The sequence below is a fragment of the Lynx canadensis genome, chromosome E1 (assembly GCF_007474595.2).
Source record: "Lynx canadensis isolate LIC74 chromosome E1, mLynCan4.pri.v2, whole genome shotgun sequence".
Taxonomy (NCBI): Eukaryota; Metazoa; Chordata; class Mammalia; order Carnivora; family Felidae; genus Lynx; species Lynx canadensis.
In genome coordinates, this window is record NC_044316.2 from 39,268,390 (window position 1) to 39,286,580 (window position 18,191).

Sequence of the window (18,191 nt, forward strand, 5' to 3'; positions counted from 1 at the left end):
ATCTTCATAGTTCCTCCATACACTTTATATGACTTCAGTTTCTTTTAAAACGAAACAAATGTACTTCTTTGAAGGAGGCATTAACACATTATCACGTTTTATTTACAAGTAGAAACACAGACTATGGTTTGTTTGCCCAGTTATAATATTTATTAAGAAATGACAGAAAACACTATATCACAGATGTAAACGAAATAGCCAACAGGCAAGATCCTTATGATTCCCCCTCCCCCCCCCAAAATAAGGATGAAATCAGATGTTGAAATATGAAAAAGTCTAGCCTACTTCTTAGAAGCTGAATGTTGGGTGAAGGGCTTCCATTCTCTCTGGTGACATCTGAGGAAAGTCACGTGGCTGTACCCAGGTTTGATGTTAGAAAAAATGTTATTAAATATAGCAAAAAGTAGATTATAAGGCAGGGAAGAATTAGACTTGTGGGTAGTTCTAAAGGATTAATTCCACAATATGTCAGTTATTTTAGACCCTGAAGAAAAATCAGAAATAGTATATCCAAAGCATTTTGATAATCAGCTGGTATGTTTGCAGCATTTCTGTGTTCGTAGTGGGGAATCAATGTATTCAGTGGAGAATCAATGTATTCATTGCAGAATGATATCAGGTAGAGCCCATATACTTGGCAGCCCCCATTACAAAAACCCAAATGGAAGTCGTAGAACTTGTGGTGGTCCAGGGGTGGTTGAGGAGATACACTGTTCAGAGATACTGTGTCCTGGGCAACTGGAAATCAACAACCTGGTTTTTTAACAGGTGGGCTCACAGCAGGTGGGCTGGCAGCAGCTGGGCTGGCAGCAGTAGCAGCAGCAGGCAGGGCGGCAGCAGGACTGTCCACAGTAGGACGGGCGGCAGCAGGAGGCCTGGGCGTGGTGCAGCTGGCAGCAGGTGGGGGGTATGCAGCTCACCACACAGCAGGGGGGCAGGCAGGTGTCCTCCACGCGGCAGTCAGGGCGGCACCACCTGACGCGGCAGCTCACGGCTCCGCAGCCACCCTCCTGGCCGCCGCCAGTGCCACAGCCGGTCCCGCAGCAGCTGTTCTGGCAGCAGGTGGGCTGGCAGCAGGTGGGCTGGCAGCAGCTGTTCTGGCAGCAGCTGGGCTGGCAGCAGCTGTCCTGGCAGCAGTTGGGCCGGCAGCAGCTGGAGCCACAGTTCCCGCTGGTGGAGCAGGTGGGAAATCCACAGAAGCTAGTGGAGCAGCAGGCCATGGTGTCAGGAGCTCGGCTGAGAGTTGGGTTGCTTAGAGGTGTTTTGGTGGTAAGGTCTGTGTCAGGCCTTTTATATATCTGAGCCAGCTTCTATTTATAAAAATGTTAACATATCTTCCTTGTTTTTGTTTTAAATTTGTTCCTCATTGGACCTCTGATTGGCTTACATTGAAATACTTATGACCTATTATGAGCAGCAGTTTAGAAATTGGTTTGTTTTGTAGTTTCATTTGGACTGCTCGTGTTGGTCCTTTGCTCTTTGGAATACATTTGTGGTTTTCCATGTTCAAAGAGTCCTTCCATTTTAGCCCTTGCCAACGCCCTCATTTTGTAGAGGTGGTTATTCCACGTGACGTTTTATCCATATCTCTAAGATAATTGTGCTCTTAGTTTAAACTATTATTTTTTTCTTCTGACTATATAGACTGAATTCTTTTGCATTTAGGATATCAGAACATCCACTGAACTGAAAAGAGTACTCTTTGTGTATAATTCAAATCTTCCTACTGGGGTACCTGGGTGGCTCAGTTGGTTAAGCATCCGACTCTTGATTTCAGTTCAGGTCATGATCTCACGATTCGTGAAATCAAACCCCATGTTGGGGCTCTGCGCTGACAGTGTGAAGCCTACTTGGGATTCTCTCTCTCTCCCTCTCTCTGCGCCTTCTTGCTTTTGCGTGTGCATGCTCTCTCTGTCTCTGTCTCTGTCTCTCTCAAATAAATAAACATTAAAAAAACTTCAAACTAATTTACTCCAACATAAAGTCAAATGACTACTATAGTTCCTTTGATTTCAATCAATTTGAAATGTGTAACTATTATTCATATTCTAGGCCAGAAATCTTTTCTTGTGAACAAGTGACATAGTATATATAAAGATAGCAGAGTGCTAAGCGTCAGGTAGGACTTTAATAAATGCTTACTAAATCTGATTTTGAATGGGTGGAGTAAAAGACATGATTCATGGATGCATGTACCACTTGTAAATGATTTAATAGAACTTTCAAGCTGTAGTGCCTCTCGTGGAGGAGTCCTTATTATTGTCAAAAGACATTAGGAAGTGCTGAAATATTTTTCTGTGTTTAATAGTTGAACCAAGTCTCAGGGAAAAACATCTGGGAGTTGTGACATTTTGAAGGACATTCTTCCTTGAAACGCATAATCTTGTGTTTGATCTATCATTGCTACCAATTAAATGATAGAGGTAAGTGCTGGCAGCTTATAAAAAACTTGGAAAATATTTTTCTTAAAATATCCTATATTTTGTTGTATTGTATTTTGTATTGCACTGAAATACTTAATAAGGAGTTAAAAAATTAAAAGATTTTTTTTTTTTTTTGCTCTAGATTTGTCTTAAGTTTCCAAGAGAACATCTTTCAAATTGGGTTGCAAAGTACAACCTAAATAGTTGTTTGAGATTTCTAATACATGTGTCTGACAAATGATGTTGGTAGAACTCACGGGGTATCTCCCAGGCTGTTTGTTCTATCCTTGTTTAGGTCAGAGATACACTTTCTATGTACTTCCAGTAAAGTGTTGGGAGTTGAAACTTGGAGGGCAATTTGGAGACCAGTGGGAAGAATATAATAGCCTAAGACATAGGAATTAAGCCTAAATGCTCTTGGAAAACAGTATCTAATAGATAGTATCTGGTAGATATTTTACAATCTATTTAATAAGTAATATAATTTCTAGATATTAGGTACACATGAAGGAGAACATCTAGTATATAAACTGGAGGGGGATTAAAATGGTAGAGCTACATGTAGGTAGAAATCCCATAGATTTGATCAACCTGAAAATTTTAGCCAAAAGTTGCTTTACTGGTTTAGACCTAATTATTACAGGTTAGAGCATTTAACTATTTGAATAACTGTAAAGATTATTTAATGCATGGAGCATTTTGTTAACTGATGGATTCAAGCATAGTGTGATTAGTATTCAGCCTGTCTGGTTTAGACCTCATGTGTATGCTTTAGGATTATTATAAAAATGCAAATCCACTCTCCTTGAATTCCAGCTAAAGATGGACAAGCTTAGAGGTAGAAGAAAGAAAATAACCCAGTTTGCTTCACACATTTAAACATTTTATTTGAAATTAACAGGGGATATTCAAGGAGAAAGCCAGTCTAAAACATGTGGGGATCAAGAGATAGGGAGGAGACCAGAGATGTCACTGAAATAAAGTGACCCTGGAGCCTTCTCAAGCAAGGCAGGATATCTAGATACTCTGATTGATACATGTTTTCAGTATGCTAATTCAGCACATCCAAGAGGGTCCTGACTAAACTCATTTCTGAGCGGCTTAGAAACATCATGGTACTTAGCATGGGAGTAAAATTGAACACTTCTTCTGAGATCAGAGCGGTTTGCTTAGTTTCCCCTTTCATTCTTAATCAGCAACCCTGCTTTTAACAGGTGGACTGGCAGGAGGTGGGCTCACAGCAGGTGGGCTGGCAGCAGCTGGGCTGGCAGCAGTAGCAGCAGCAGGCGGGGCGGCAGCAGGACTGTCCACAGTAGGACGGGCGGCAGCAGGAGGCCTGGGCGTGGTGCAGCTGGCAGCAGGTGGGGGGTATGCAGCTCACCACACAGCAGGGGGGCAGGCAGGTGTCCTCCACGCGGCAGTCAGGGCGGCACCACCTGACGCGGCAGCTCACGGCTCCGCAGCCACCCTCCTGGCCGCCACCAGTGCCACAGCCGGTCCTGCAGCAGCTGTTCTGGCAGCAGGTGGGCTGGCAGCAGGTGGGCTGGCAGCAGCTGTTCTGGCAGCAGCTGGGCTGGCAGCAGCTGTCCTGGCAGCAGTTGGGCCGGCAGCAGCTGGAGCCACAGTTCCCGCTGGTGGAGCAGGTGGGAAATCCACAGAAGCTAGTGGAGCAGCAGGCCATGGTGTCAGGAGCTCGGCTGAGAGTTGGGTTGCTAAGAGAAGTTTTTGAGTTTTGACTGCACCTTCTACTTCTGGCCTTTTATATCTATCCTAGAGCTGCATATTGTCCTAGCATTCAGCATTGTTCCTTGATACCCTTTGCAAAGTCAGTCTCTGATTGGCTGATACCTGAGTTGTTTAGAAAGTTATAAATAGCATTTCAATAGCCTGCTTGGTGATTATTCAATTAAGTCCTATTTTGTTTCTTCTTTGCCCTCTGGATCAAGTGAATGCTTTTTATGGAAGCCAATCAGAGCAACACCTCTTTATGCAAATCATATGACAGACTAGATGTGGGCCACTCCTGGCTTGCTTCGTCATACCTGCCCTTTGTTGATCTTTAGACAGTTTATCTAAACTGAGCATTTTCTTCCTAAGTGGTCACTAAATTAAGGATCAGGACTTCATAAAAGAAAATTTGTTCAGATTTCGAATGACTAACATTAGAGTCATCAAAACATTAATCAACATCCAAAAGAACTATGCCTTTCTAGGATCTGTTTGTGCAAGTTATAGGATACTGAGAGCTCTAACCAATATTTTTGCCTTCCACCAACCATGTACATATTCCCAACTGAAACTGTTTTTTTTTTAAAATTTTTTAATCTTTATTTATTTTTGAGAGAGAGAGAGAGAGAGAGAGACAGCATGAGCAGGGGAGGGGCAGAGAGAGAGGGAGACACAGAATCTGAAGCAGACTCCAGGCTCTGAGCTGTCAACACAGAGCCCGACATGAGGCTCAAACTCACGGACTGTGAGATCATGACCTGAGCCAAAGTTGGACACCTAACTGACTGAGTCACCCAGGTGCCCCCACAGCTGAAACTGTTAAGACTTTTGCCGGTAGATGGTTTTTATGACTCTACTAAATGAAAAATGTATGCTAGTAATGAATACACCTTTTAACAAGTCAAACAGTACACAGACATATAAACAAATTTAATAATTTTCCTGTTTTCCCCCAAACACCCATCCCCTCCAAAACCAGTACTTCAGAAATAATCAATATTAACAATTTGGTATATATTCTTTGACACCTTTCTTCCTGCTTTTGCAGACATAAACCAGCATATACATAAGTAAAAGTAAAATATTAATAAAAAGTAAAAGTTGGGATCTATACATACTTATTTTTAAAAATTTTTAATTGTAATAAAATACACATAAAATTTGCCATCTTAATCATTTTAAGTGCACAGTTCACTACTGTGAAGAGCATTCACACTGGTGTGTAATCAATCTCCAGAATTCTTATCTTGTAAAACTGAAGCTCTATGTCCATTAAAGAGCAACTTTTCCATTCTCTCCTCCCTAAGCCTTTGTAACCACCTTTCCACTTTTTGTATTGATGAATTTGACCAACCTAGATGCCTCATGTAAGTGGAATCATACAGTATGTCTTTTTCACTTAGCATAATGTCTTCAAGATTCATCCATGCTATCAATGTGTCAGAATGTTTTTCCTTTTTAAGGCTGAATAATATTCTGTTGTATGTATACACCACAGTTTGTTTATGTATTTGTCCATCAGTGAACACTTGGGTTGCTTCCAACCTTTTGGCTATTGTGATTAATGTTGCCATGAACACGGATGTAGAAATATCTTTTCAAGATACTACTGTCACTTCTTTTGGGTGGATACCTAGAAGTGGAATTGCTGGATCACATGGCAGTTCTATTTTTAGTTTTTTGAGTACCTGCCATACTGTTTCCCATAGCGGCTGCACCATTTTACATTTCTACCAACAGTGCACAAGGGTTCCAATTTCTTCACATCCTTGCCAACACTTTTTGGGCTTTTTGAGAGTAGACATTCTAGTGGGTATGACATGGTATGTCCTTGTGGTTTTGATTTGTATTTTTGTAATGATTAGTGAGATGGAACATCTTTCATATGCTTGTTGGACATTTGTATATCTTTTTTTTTAAAGATTAACTTAATTTTTTTTCTTTAAAGTTTAGTTATTTATTTTGAGAGAGAGAGAGAGAGAGAGAGAGAGAGAGAGAGAGTGTGTGTGTGTGTGTGTGTATGTGATTGGGGGAGGGGCATAGAGAGAGAGAGAGGGAGAGAGAGAGAATCCCAAGCAGGCTCCACACTGTCAGTGCGGAATCTGACTCGGGGCTCAAACTCACAAACCATGAGATCATGACCTGAGCCAAAATCAGGAGTCAGATGCTTAACCCACCGAGCCATCCAAGTGCCCCCATTTGTATATCTTCTTTGAAGAAATGTCCATTCATGTACTTGCCCAATTTATAATTGTTTTTGAGTTGTAGAAGTTCTTCATATAGTCTAGATAATTTGCTTCTTATTAGATATATGATTTGCAAATGTTTCTCCCATTCTATAGATTGAATTTTCATTTTGTTCATTGATCCTTTAACGCACAGAAGTTTTTAATTTTGATGTAGTTCAGTTTATCCACTTTTTTACTTTTGTATGCTTTTTGTGTCATATCCAAGAAATCACTGACAAATTCAATGTCATGAAGCTTTCCTCCTGTGTTTTCTTCTAAGAGTTTTATAGTTTTAGTTCTTAACTTTAGGGTTTTTTTTTTATCCATCTTCAGTTAATTTTTGTATATGGTATAATGCAAGGATCTACCTTCATTCTTTTGCATGTGGATACCCAGTTTTCCAAGCACCATGTTTTGAAAAGACTGCCCTTCCCTTTTAATGGTCTTGACACCCTTATTGAAAATTATTTGACCATATTTGTAAAGGTTTCTCTCTGGGCTGTCTCTTATATTCCATTTGTCCATATGACTGCCTTTATGCCAGTATCATACTCTTTTGATTACTATAGCTTTGTAATATAGTTTGAAATCAGGAAATGTGTTGTCTCTAGCTTTGTTCCTTTTTCTCAAGATTGATTTGGCTATTCTGAGTCTTTTGTGGTTCCACACAAATTTTAGGAGTTTTTTTTTCCTCTTTCTGTGAAAAATAATCTTGATAAGGATTGCATTGAATCTGTAGATTGCTTTGAGTAGTATGGGCATTTTAACAGTATTAATTCTCCTCATTCATGAGCATGTAATACCTTTCCACTTACTTGTGTCTTCTTTAACTCTTTCATCAGTGACTTCTAGTGTTTGGTACACAGATCTTTCATCTCCTTGGTTAAATTTATTCCTAACTATTTTATTCTTTTTGATGCTATTGTAAATGGGATTGTTTTCTTAATTTCTCTTTGTGGTAGATTGTTGTTAGTGTGTAGAAATGCAACTGGTTTGGTGTATTGATTTTGTGTCCTGCAACCTCCAACTGTACTGGTTTTGTTGACTGGTTCTAACTGTTTTTTTCTTATTGTATTTTTGGGGGTAAGGTGGAGTCTTTAGGATTTTCTATATATCATATCATGTCATCTGCAAGTAGAGACAATTTTATTTTTTTCTTTCTTATTTGGATGCCTTTTATTTCTTTTTCTTGTCTAATTTCTCTAGCTAGGACTTTTAGTACTACGATAAATAGAATAGGTAAAAGTGGGCACCCTTCTCTTTTTCCTGATCTTAGAAGAAAAGCTTTCAGTCTTTTATCACTGAGTATTAGGTTAGTGTGGGCTTTCATATATGGCTTTTATTAGGCTGACATAGTGTCCTTTTATTCCTAGTTTGTTGAGTATTTTTGTTTTTGTTGAAAGAGTGTTGAATTTCATCAAATTCCTTTTCTCCATCTATTAACCATGTGTTTTCCCTTCTTTATTCTGTTATGCAGTGTATTACATTCAATGATTTTTGCATGTTGAACCATCCATGCATTCTAGGATAAAATCCCACTAGGTCACGGTGTATAATCCTTTTAATGTGCTGTTGTATTCTGTTTGATACTATTTGAGGAATCTTGCATCAATATTCATCACAGATATTGGTCTCTAGTTTTCTCCTCTTGTAGTGTCTTTGGCTTTGGTATCAGAGTAATGCTAGACTCACAGAGTAAGTTTGGAAGTATTCCTTTCCCTTTAATTTGTTGGAAGAGTTGGAGGATGATTGTTTTTAACTTTTCTTTAAATGTTTGGTAGAATTCACCAGTGAAGCGTATGGTACTGGGATTTTATTTGTTGGGAGGTTTTTTATTACTAATTCAGTCTCCTTGCTGGTTATAGATCTGTTCAGATTTTCTATTTCTTCATGATTTGGTTTGGATAGGTTATGTGATTTTAGGAATTTATTCATTTTATCTAAGTCATCTAATTTTTTGCCCTATCCCATACCTATTAGTCATTCTTTTAAATAGCTATGCAGTTTTCCAGAGTGTGATCATACCACACTATATTCAGTCATACCCTATTGATATATCCTCTGTTGTTTTTAGTTTGTGCTTTTGAATTAAAAAAAAAAATGATAGAATTTCAAGCTAAAGAGAATTTAAAGGAATCCAGCTTTTGGTGATTATGGGTGGGTCACATGATACAGCGATCTGAGCCCTTAACTGAGAACTAAATTAAGCTAATTAAACTAAATAAGCTTCTCAAACTGGTTCTGCCATTATGTGATTCTGCAACTTCAAAAAAGTGACTTACTCTCTCTGAACATTGGTTTATTCATCTGTAAAATGAGGTGATCTTTCAGACACCTCCAGGGCTAAAATTGTGGAATTGCTTTCCCCGCTCGTTCATTCCTTAAGGGTATGATCTACCATGTCTAATTCACCTTGGAATCCTATGTAGTGCTTTCTGCACCATCTTCAACGTAGGCACTCAGGAAATGCTGTCGAATAAAGGAGGGAAGGAATGATTGGCTGTGTATGGTACTGATAAACAGCCAAATTTGCATCTTACCCAAGTCACATGTCATTTATTTTATACTTTTTTTCTCAGCAGGAGCTCTTAGGTAGTGACACCTGAAAGTGGTCAGAAGTTAAAATCGAAGGAAAAAGAGGACAAAACACGTTGCCATTTCTATTCTATTCAAGGGTGTCTTCTGGGTTTGATCAGGTCTCTAGAAGATATGTCGGGGAAATTGATTCCTTGCTTACATGTTATCCTTTATTCATGCTTTCTAATTTCTTGATTTTCTTTAACCCTTGCATGAATAAAGTGTTATAATTTTAACCCAAGTAATATTTTTAATAAAAAGGAGTATCTTCAGCTCCCTCCAGTTCTAAGTCCAAGAAACCACAAATTAATCCTGAGCCTTGTCCAAAAACTACCAAGATTTATAAAACATTTCCTGATGCTTGTGTTTAAATATGTATAAATTCATTGTATGTTATGTATATACATCCATTGTGTATTATGTATGAGTGCATGTGTATGCATAATAAATGTATTTCTAAGTGAAAATTTTAAACCAAAGTAGATATGTTATTATCCTCACTTTCAGTTTAGAAACTGAGATGGAAATTAGAGTAAAGTTCTCCATCTGACCAAAAGCGAATTTCCTCAGAGAGGCTTTCCCAATGTGTGGTTCTCTTGCTTTATTAGGCAAGACTACATGTGAATGGAAGAGTGTATTATATTAGCATATGTTACCATGGTTTGAAGATTGCCTGAAAGAGCATTCCTCTAAGAGACTTGAAAAAAAAAATACATCATATCTGGCTTTGGATTCAGAGTTCCTGACTGCTATACTTTTCTGGTTGTGAAAACTCTTTGTGAGGTCAGGATATGGAAATAGAGCTTGTGCCACTGCTGAGGCCCTGTATGACTGCCTTTGCTGTACTTTTTATGGCATTAACCTTTAGTAGATCTAATCAAATTTCCTAGCATGATACAAGAAAAGCAGTGTGGGATATCAAAAACAGATTAAAATCTTTTGTGACTTTATATGAAATACATATCATGAATAAACTCAATAAAGAAAAAAAGAGATATTTGCTGCACCAAATAGATATAGTTTAATAGACCTTGGTATATTATTCCCCTTTCATAAAAAGTGCAGTTTGCAGGATGGTGGAGTATAGGAGGTGAACATATCTGAGGACAGATGGTTCTTCCGTGGCATTGGTGGCAGAATCACAGAGAGTAGATTCAAATGTGTCCTGAAAGCAAATTGGTTGTCCCATTTCTTGAGTCAAATTTGTATTTTGGCGGCCTCACTGGGAGAGATCAAAGTCTTTCCAGAATTGAATGGAATCAGATAGATCTGTGAGGCCTAAATAGCCCCCACCACAAAAAACAAATAACAGTTCAAGAATTTGTTAGTGGTCCAGGCGTGGTGGAGGAAATAGTTAGCTCATGAATTGATTTGGAAGTTGAAACTTCAACGTGAAAATCAGCAACCCTGCTTTTAACAGGTGGACTGGCAGGAGGTGGGCTCACAGCAGGTGGGCTGGCAGCAGCTGGGCTGGCAGCAGTAGCAGCAGCAGGCGGGGCGGCAGCAGGACTGTCCACAGTAGGACGGGCGGCAGCAGGAGGCCTGGGCGTGGTGCAGCTGGCAGCAGGTGGGGGGTATGCAGCTCACCACACAGCAGGGGGGCAGGCAGGTGTCCTCCACGCGGCAGTCAGGGCGGCACCACCTGACGCGGCAGCTCACGGCTCCGCAGCCACCCTCCTGGCCGCCGCCAGTGCCACAGCCGGTCCCGCAGCAGCTGTTCTGGCAGCAGGTGGGCTGGCAGCAGGTGGGCTGGCAGCAGCTGTTCTGGCAGCAGCTGGGCTGGCAGCAGCTGTCCTGGCAGCAGTTGGGCCGGCAGCAGCTGGAGCCACAGTTCCCGCTGGTGGAGCAGGTGGGAAATCCACAGAAGCTAGTGGAGCAGCAGGCCATGGTGTCAGGAGCTCGGCTGAGAGTTGGGTTGCTAAGAGGAGTTTTTTGTGTTTTGCTGGTCACTTCCACGTTGGGCCTTTTATAGGCCTTGGCCAGCTATTATTTACATAATTCTCAAAATGCCTTCCTTGTTTGTATATAAATAATCTGTCTCTGAATAATAATTGCCCTATTCCTGAGTTATTTGTTCAACCTCTGAAAGCCTTTAAAAGTTCATTTTATTGGTCTTCAATTAGGATTCTTTACCACAGTCAGGTAGTCATTGGCGTTCATTGGGTACATAACCCATAATCCCCCATATTTGTTAAAATTTGCTCATTGCCCTAAGAATAATTGATGCCGCACCTTTACAGAGTGTCAGTATTACTCATTGGTGACCCTGATAATGGAGCTCTTGGGTCTCACATGACGGTTTAATTCCCAGCAACATGTCTCCAGTGTCAACTGCTGCCCCTTTATCTTTCTCATCTTCAATTTGACTGTGAAGCAAAGTGATCCAGCTGGCCAGAAAGGGATGCTTTTTGGGGGGGCTGAGAAGTGTGGATGAATTGTTACTGATCACAGATTCTGGAGCACGTATGTGCCCAAGTGGTTCTGACCACTTTATATCTGTTGCTGAGGTTCACACCAACAAGTGGTGAATCTGAAATTTGAACCTATGCCATCTGACTCCAAACTAAACTCTTCAACCACTACAGTCAATACCCTGTTTTCCATGTCAGCAATTGTTCCAGAGAAACTCAAAGGGTAAAGGAAAGATGTAAAAATTTGCCCACTCTTAACTGTTTTTCAAGTCAAGGGAAGAAATGCAGAGCTTAAGGTGAATAATAACACTATTAGAAACTTCTCTGAAAAAAAATTTTTTTTGACTACATAACAAGCTTCAAGAAAATTTTGTGTGCTAAAATGGTTGACCTCCTTGACTTGTGACTTCATTCAATCTTTGATATTAGGATGTCCTATAGATCTAAATGTCCTTAACTGCATAAAAATCACACTCAGTATATTAACACTGGAACATGTGACATACCATACTACATTAGATCAGCATGCAGTTTACTGTAGATATTAGCAAACTATAATATAGTTTGAATGAGGCAGCAGATGAGGTTGAAGATGAAGGTTTTGTACAGGTACAATGAAAGGTGACCTGGCCTTCATTGAGTATGGACTCTGTTACAGGCAAATGGATGTTAAAATGCCACTTACATAGTTTGAACCAGAATACTGGGTGTTAGTTTCTGCTTCTTCAGGAATGACAGTTTTGAGTTTAGACCATAATTCTTCCCAAATCAGAATGAAGGCATTTACAAATCCCACATCAAATTTGAATTCAAAGGTATGTGATTTTTTTACTTGCTCTCCTTAAGCAAGTCTACATCATGGATTCTTCGATTAGCTAATTTTCCCACTGTGGATGTTTGGAGTATGTAGATTTGTCCCTATTATAATCTCAGGAGCTATTTAATTCATATCTAAATTCAGTATCTTTGATACTAAAAGCATTTATCTCCCCTTGCAAAAAATTCAGATATTTGAGGAGTTGAAATACCTACTGACTAGGGCACCAGGGATAGGTAGTGTTATCTGTTGGGTCTCCATTTTTATGCTTTTCTGCTGTGGCACTGTTTTCAACATCTCCCTTGGTGCAAAATTTAACTCAATTTTCATTTTTCTGGTCTTTAGCTGCCCTCAGAGAATTACTAATAATAAGTGTTTTTAGGCAGAGTTCTCCAGAGAAACAGAACCAGTAGGATATATATATATATATCTCCATAGAAAGAGATTTATTGTGAGGGATTGGTTCACACAAATGTGGAGGCCCTCACCAGGAGCACTGAAGTATGAGGGCAGGAGAAGATGGCTGTCCCAACTTAAGCCATAGAACAATTCGCCCTTCCTCTCCCTTTCTGTTCTATTTGGGGTCTCAATGATTTCAATGATCCACATTGTCCATCCACATTGGTGAAGGCAATCTAATTTACTCATTCTACAGACTCATATGCTAATTCCTTCCATGAACACCCTCACAGACACACCCAGGAATAATGTTTTACTAGCTGTTTGGGGATCCCTTAGCCCAGTCAAGTTGATACATAAAATTAACCATGACATAAGGTATGACACTTAAAATTTGAGAATTCTCCTCTTTTGCCACAGACTAATCTGAACATTCCCTCATCTCTCCTAAAGAAATCAAGAAAATAAAATTATTTACTCCATTTCTTCTTGATTGGTTTTCATACAAATAGAGTAAGAAGTTATAATCAATTTGTGATATTTCCCTGTGTAGATTTTATGACCGTTTAAATGCTGGAAATCACTATCTATTGTCTTCTTGGAGAAAAGAATGCCAGTAACTTTACATTTAAAATGATTTTATTACAAGGCTTATTCTCTTTGGTTTTCATTACTTCATTTAAGCGATGGGGTCCAGATCCAATAGTATCATAAGAAGAAAGGATGTGTTTGTCTCTTATTGAATGTCTGCCTTCTGTTTATAGATATTAATATATTGAGTTATTTTTCTTTAAGGTGCCATGGTTCTAGGTTTCTTATTGTAAGTTTGGGGGTTCTTTCAATTCCTTAAGCTCCATTTTACTAGTTCTCTAGTTCAGTTGCATCTGCCATAGATTCCTGAGTGATAAGACATGGTTGATATAGGAACCAGTTGAACATCCCCAACTTTTTACTCTAAATCAAGTAATAAGATCTTTTTCTCTTCTGAATGCCAACCTGGCTCTTTTGGTGCTTTGAGATAAAGCCATTCTAAGTAAAAGTAAGTACCTCCTAACCCATTGAAAGACAAGAGAGTGGTATTTGAGGGACATCGAGCATTAAACATGTTTTAGACACATTGTGTATGAATGTGTGGGTTGTGCCCTGATGGGGGAGGCTCTGTCCACTCAGAAGAAGGAGAATCTTTCTCATATAAAGATGATGTAGGCTCAGTAAGCTGTGTATTCTTCAAACTGTTTCTACCTAAAGGTGATGTCTTTTTCTAATTCTGGTAAGGTTGTGCTAGTGAAGACCCCATCCCTTTGACTTACTTCTTTTTCTTTTTTTTAAGTGTTTATTTATATTTGAGGAGGGGAGGGGCAGAGAGAGAGGGAGACAGAGGATCTGAAGCAGGCATGAGGATGCTGAAGCAGAGAGCCCAACGTGGGACTCAAACTCACAAACCATGAGATCATGACTGAGCCGAAGTTGGATGCTGAGCCAACTGAGCCACCCAGGTGCCCCTGACTTACTTACTTTTTAAATCGAGGTGAAATTCACATAATATACACTAAACCATTTTAAAATGTACAGTTGAGTGGCCTTTAGTGCATTCACCTTGTTATGCAGCTACCATTCCTCTGTCTGGTTTAAAACCTTTTTCATCACCGAGAATACCACCTGATAATCTTTAGTAATTACTCCCCATTCCCCCTTTCTCTCCAGCCAGTGATTTACCACTTTGATTTTATAATCAAAGATTTTATCCGTCAAAATGGAAGTTCTTATTATGTATTTTTTATTTGATCCTTGCTTCATTCTAGAACTTTCTCTGGAGATTAGAATAAGAATGGGCACAGTGTATGCCAGTATCATGCTCGTTTAAATCCATTCTTGTGATGAATATCTATTTTCTAGTTCACGGTACATGAACGAATTGTATAGATGTTGTAGAAGCACCAGTTGAAATTCCCTTTCATCATTTTCCAAAGTATATTTTGAGGAACACTAGTGTTACAGGATGCTAGTTGGTAATGAATGGAGTATTCCCCAACTAAATCAGTTTGGGAGTAATAGTTATAGAGCTTTCTTTAATATTCTGATGTGTTTTATAAACCTTCAACATGGTGCAAATGCATGCAACATTACTTGACCATTGAATAATTTTTCCTCATTGGGCGTCTGAAGAGACTAACTGTCAGTGCATCACCTGTTTAGGAAATAATCCATCCTGTGCCTGGGAGAGAAGCTGTAAGCAATGAGTGTCAATTCTTTTGTTTTCCAGTTTTTCTAACCTGGTGCCCAGGTGGGTGAAGGGCCTTGCTCCAGAATCCATGGGTCCGGGGCTCCTAAGTGGCTCAGTTGGTTAAGCCTGCAACTCTTGGTTTCAGCTCATGTCATGCTCTCATAGTGTCTGGGTTCGAGTTCCACATGGGGTTCTGCACTGACAGTATAGAGCCTGCTTGGGATTTTCTCTCTCTCTCCTCTCTCCCCCGCTCTCTCTCCCTCTCAAAATAAATAAATAAACTTAAAAAAAAATAAGAATGCTTGGGTTCTTAGTTATAAAGTGGGGATTAGAACTTGAGATGTCTTTATATCTTATGCTAGTACTTTGAAATCTTATGCTTCCTGTCTTTCCAATTATGTATTATCCTTTTATATCCCAGATAGTTGAAAGACTTGTACACAGAATTGTATATGAAGGAAGTGAATAAATTTGGCAATATCTCAAGAAACTAAATAACATAAAAATTCCTTTTTGTAAAATTGATCTTCTGGAACACCTAGCCTGTCAATTTGCACATGTGAGGACCTCGGAGAATAGTTCCTTAATACTGATATATTCTTTTACCATAGATTTTGGCTGTAGAATATTGGACCATTTAATGGTAAAACAAAGGAAAACCATTTTTTAAAGACCTTTAAAAAAGGGAAAAATAAAAAAACACCATAGTGCCATACCACAGTTACTGAGATTTTGAAAAATCCAACCCCAATATCAATAACAAATTCCAAAGAAAAGAAAGCTCCAACAATGACTTTGTCATTGAAGAATAAAAATTTTATTAAATCCCAAATCCAATGAGCTGTTGAACTATTTCAGGTGGTATTTATAGTAAAAATTTTATACATTCCTCTTAACCTTGTAGGACTTCTGTTCGTGTCCAGGTTTATGAAGTATTTTTGGTTTTCGATTATAAATTAATTTACATCTTAGGAAATTTTGTAGCCATTTGCAAGCTGTGTTATGAGTATTGGAGCTCAGAAGTTCATCGGGACTCTACATTGCCTCATTGTGAAGTGCCAGTTTCTTAGGATTCCTTTCGAAAGAGATTTTCAACAGGTGGACTGGCAGGAGGTGGGCTCACAGCAGCTGGGCTGGCAGCAGTAGCAGCAGCAGGCGGGGCGGCAGCAGGACTGTCCACAGTAGGACGGGCGGCAGCAGGAGGCCTGGGCGTGGTGCAGCTGGCAGCAGGTGGGGGGTATGCAGCTCACCACACAGCAGGGGGGCAGGCAGGTGTCCTCCACGCGGCAGTCAGGGCGGCACCACCTGACGCGGCAGCTCACGGCTCCGCAGCCACCCTCCTGGCCGCCGCCAGTGCCACGGCCGGTCCCGCAGCAGCTGTTCTGGCAGCAGCTGGGCTGGCAGCAGCTGTCCTGGCAGCAGTTGGGCCGGCAGCAGCTGGAGCCACAGTTCCCGCTGGTGGAGCAGGTGGGAAATCCACAGAAGCTAGTGGAGCAGCAGGCCATGGTGTCAGGAGCTCGGCTGAGAGTTGGGTTGCTAAGAGGAGTTTTTTGTGTTTTGCTGGTCACTTCCACGTTGGGCCTTTTATAGGCCTTGGCCAGTTCCTGTTTTGTGATGGACAGCATTTTTATCCTGTTACTCCTTAAACAAGCTTTTCCAGAGCCCTTTGATTGTTCAAATACTGTTATTTTAACTACATCCCCAAATTAGTTTTTCCTTTATTGCTAAGCTAATACTCACTAAACGTGTCCATCCTTGGTAGAAATGTTGTTGTTTCATTTCCACGCAATGCTGTAATTTTTCCTCAAGTCTCAGCTTCCATTCTGCATTTATGGTCACATCACCTGACCAAGTGACTCTCACTGATAAGATGACACAATTTGGGGGTCATATTTACCAAAATTCAAGTCTCCGGGAAAAAATGTTAACAATTGACTGCTATTTATGTAAGACTATTTTCCATTATATATGATTAATAAGATTATAGTCTCTATAATCAGGCAGATAGAAACTCTGATAAACTTCACATTAATAGAAATGCATTTAGTTTCCAGAAAATGGTCTCCAATTTCAGTGATCTCTCCTGAACTCCACACATTCATACTTGAGAAAACACCACTCAGGAGGATACATAGAACAAAAACTGTTCCATTGCAACTTACTGTGGATATTTTATTAGCCTGAATTTAAAAGAAGGGCTAAAATTGATAACCAGCAATTAGGAAAATATCTCGCAAAATTTTAAAAGTAATTTATATTTTTCTATGAAAGATAAAAATCACTGGTCTGTGGATTATCTAGACTGTATTTATTTCTCAAAGGTGGGATTTGTCTTCAGTTTATGTCATTTTATGTAACTACACTCTGTGTCCTATGAAAGGATGTTAGACCAAAGAGCATGACAATCCAATTTATGAAGGGGAATCACTAAGAGAAAAAGTAGAAGTTAAGAAATGCTTCTTCTGGATCACAGTGTTTATAAGGCAAGGTAGGAAATGGATGGTCAGATATCATCCAATAGGTATAAGTGAAAAGAGATTAAGTGTACTTTGCACTTAAGGTATAAGTGTAAATGGGTTGATGTTGTGGTATGGACCACTTTTAATTTCCCCTCAGCATGAGTTGATGTTAGAATACTGTTGAGTCTAGGAATGGCTATATTTTGGAGAAGTTAGTGACTTGCTCCATTTGCACAGTACACAGCCAGAGAACTGGGTATAAATTTCAGCAAAACAAATTTGAAATAATTTTGGTGGTTGCCAAAATAAAGAATATCATTTTCCATTTGCTGTTTAGGGTTATATTGGGGGAATGAAAAAAAAAGTGGTGGCCAAAGAGCCTATTATTGTTACTTGTGGTAGGTTTGTCCCTTCCTTCCAATCTTGAATAAAAACATCACATCTTGAATAAAAACTAACACTCACATAGTTAGCTTTTTATGAGATGGAGGTATTGGTTTGTACAGCGAGAGAATTACATTAGAATGTGATTCATGCCAGTGTCAAGAAAGATGTTCATGTCATGTGATAACCATGACTGTAGGTATGAAGTTGAAAAATGGTTGAAGGAATCCTCAAATGTCAGAGATCAAAAACTTAGTAAATCATCTGTCCAAACATTTAATTGTATAGGTACTGACATCATTGTTTTTATAAATAGCAAATGTTTATTAAGTCATCATATTTTACCCAGAGCACTAAAGGGTTGTGCAGAAAGCCAGATTCAGTCTGTCTGCTTCATATCTTGCTCCAGTTTATGAATCATTATAATACTGATAGGGGGGCTGAATCAAGGAAAAGAGTCAAATATATTACCATCCATCCTCATAGTTTTAAATTGGAACACTGATGTTGTAATACGGACTGCTTTTTTGAAAGTGTTTAT

General features: G+C 39.5%; 2 protein-coding genes across 2 annotated transcripts; both read right to left on the bottom strand.

Moving 5' to 3' along the window:
- Nucleotides 1-761: 761 nt before the first annotated feature.
- LOC115500792 (keratin-associated protein 4-6-like) lies at nt 762-10,843 on the bottom strand. The gene is made up of 4 exons (XM_032591133.1): nt 10,383-10,843; nt 3,914-4,054; nt 3,644-3,826; nt 762-1,152 (listed from the first exon to the last, which is right to left on the bottom strand). The coding sequence occupies exons 1-4, from the start codon at nt 10,841-10,843 to the stop codon at nt 762-764; spliced, it is 1,176 nt and encodes a 391-aa protein (XP_032447024.1).
- Nucleotides 10,844-15,898: 5,055 nt separating this feature from the next.
- Nucleotides 15,899-16,312, bottom strand: LOC115500796 (keratin-associated protein 9-3-like). The gene has a single exon (XM_030295506.1). It carries the CDS (start codon nt 16,310-16,312, stop codon nt 15,899-15,901), a length of 414 nt encoding a protein of 137 aa, XP_030151366.1.
- Between the last annotated feature and the right edge of the window lie 1,879 nt (nt 16,313-18,191).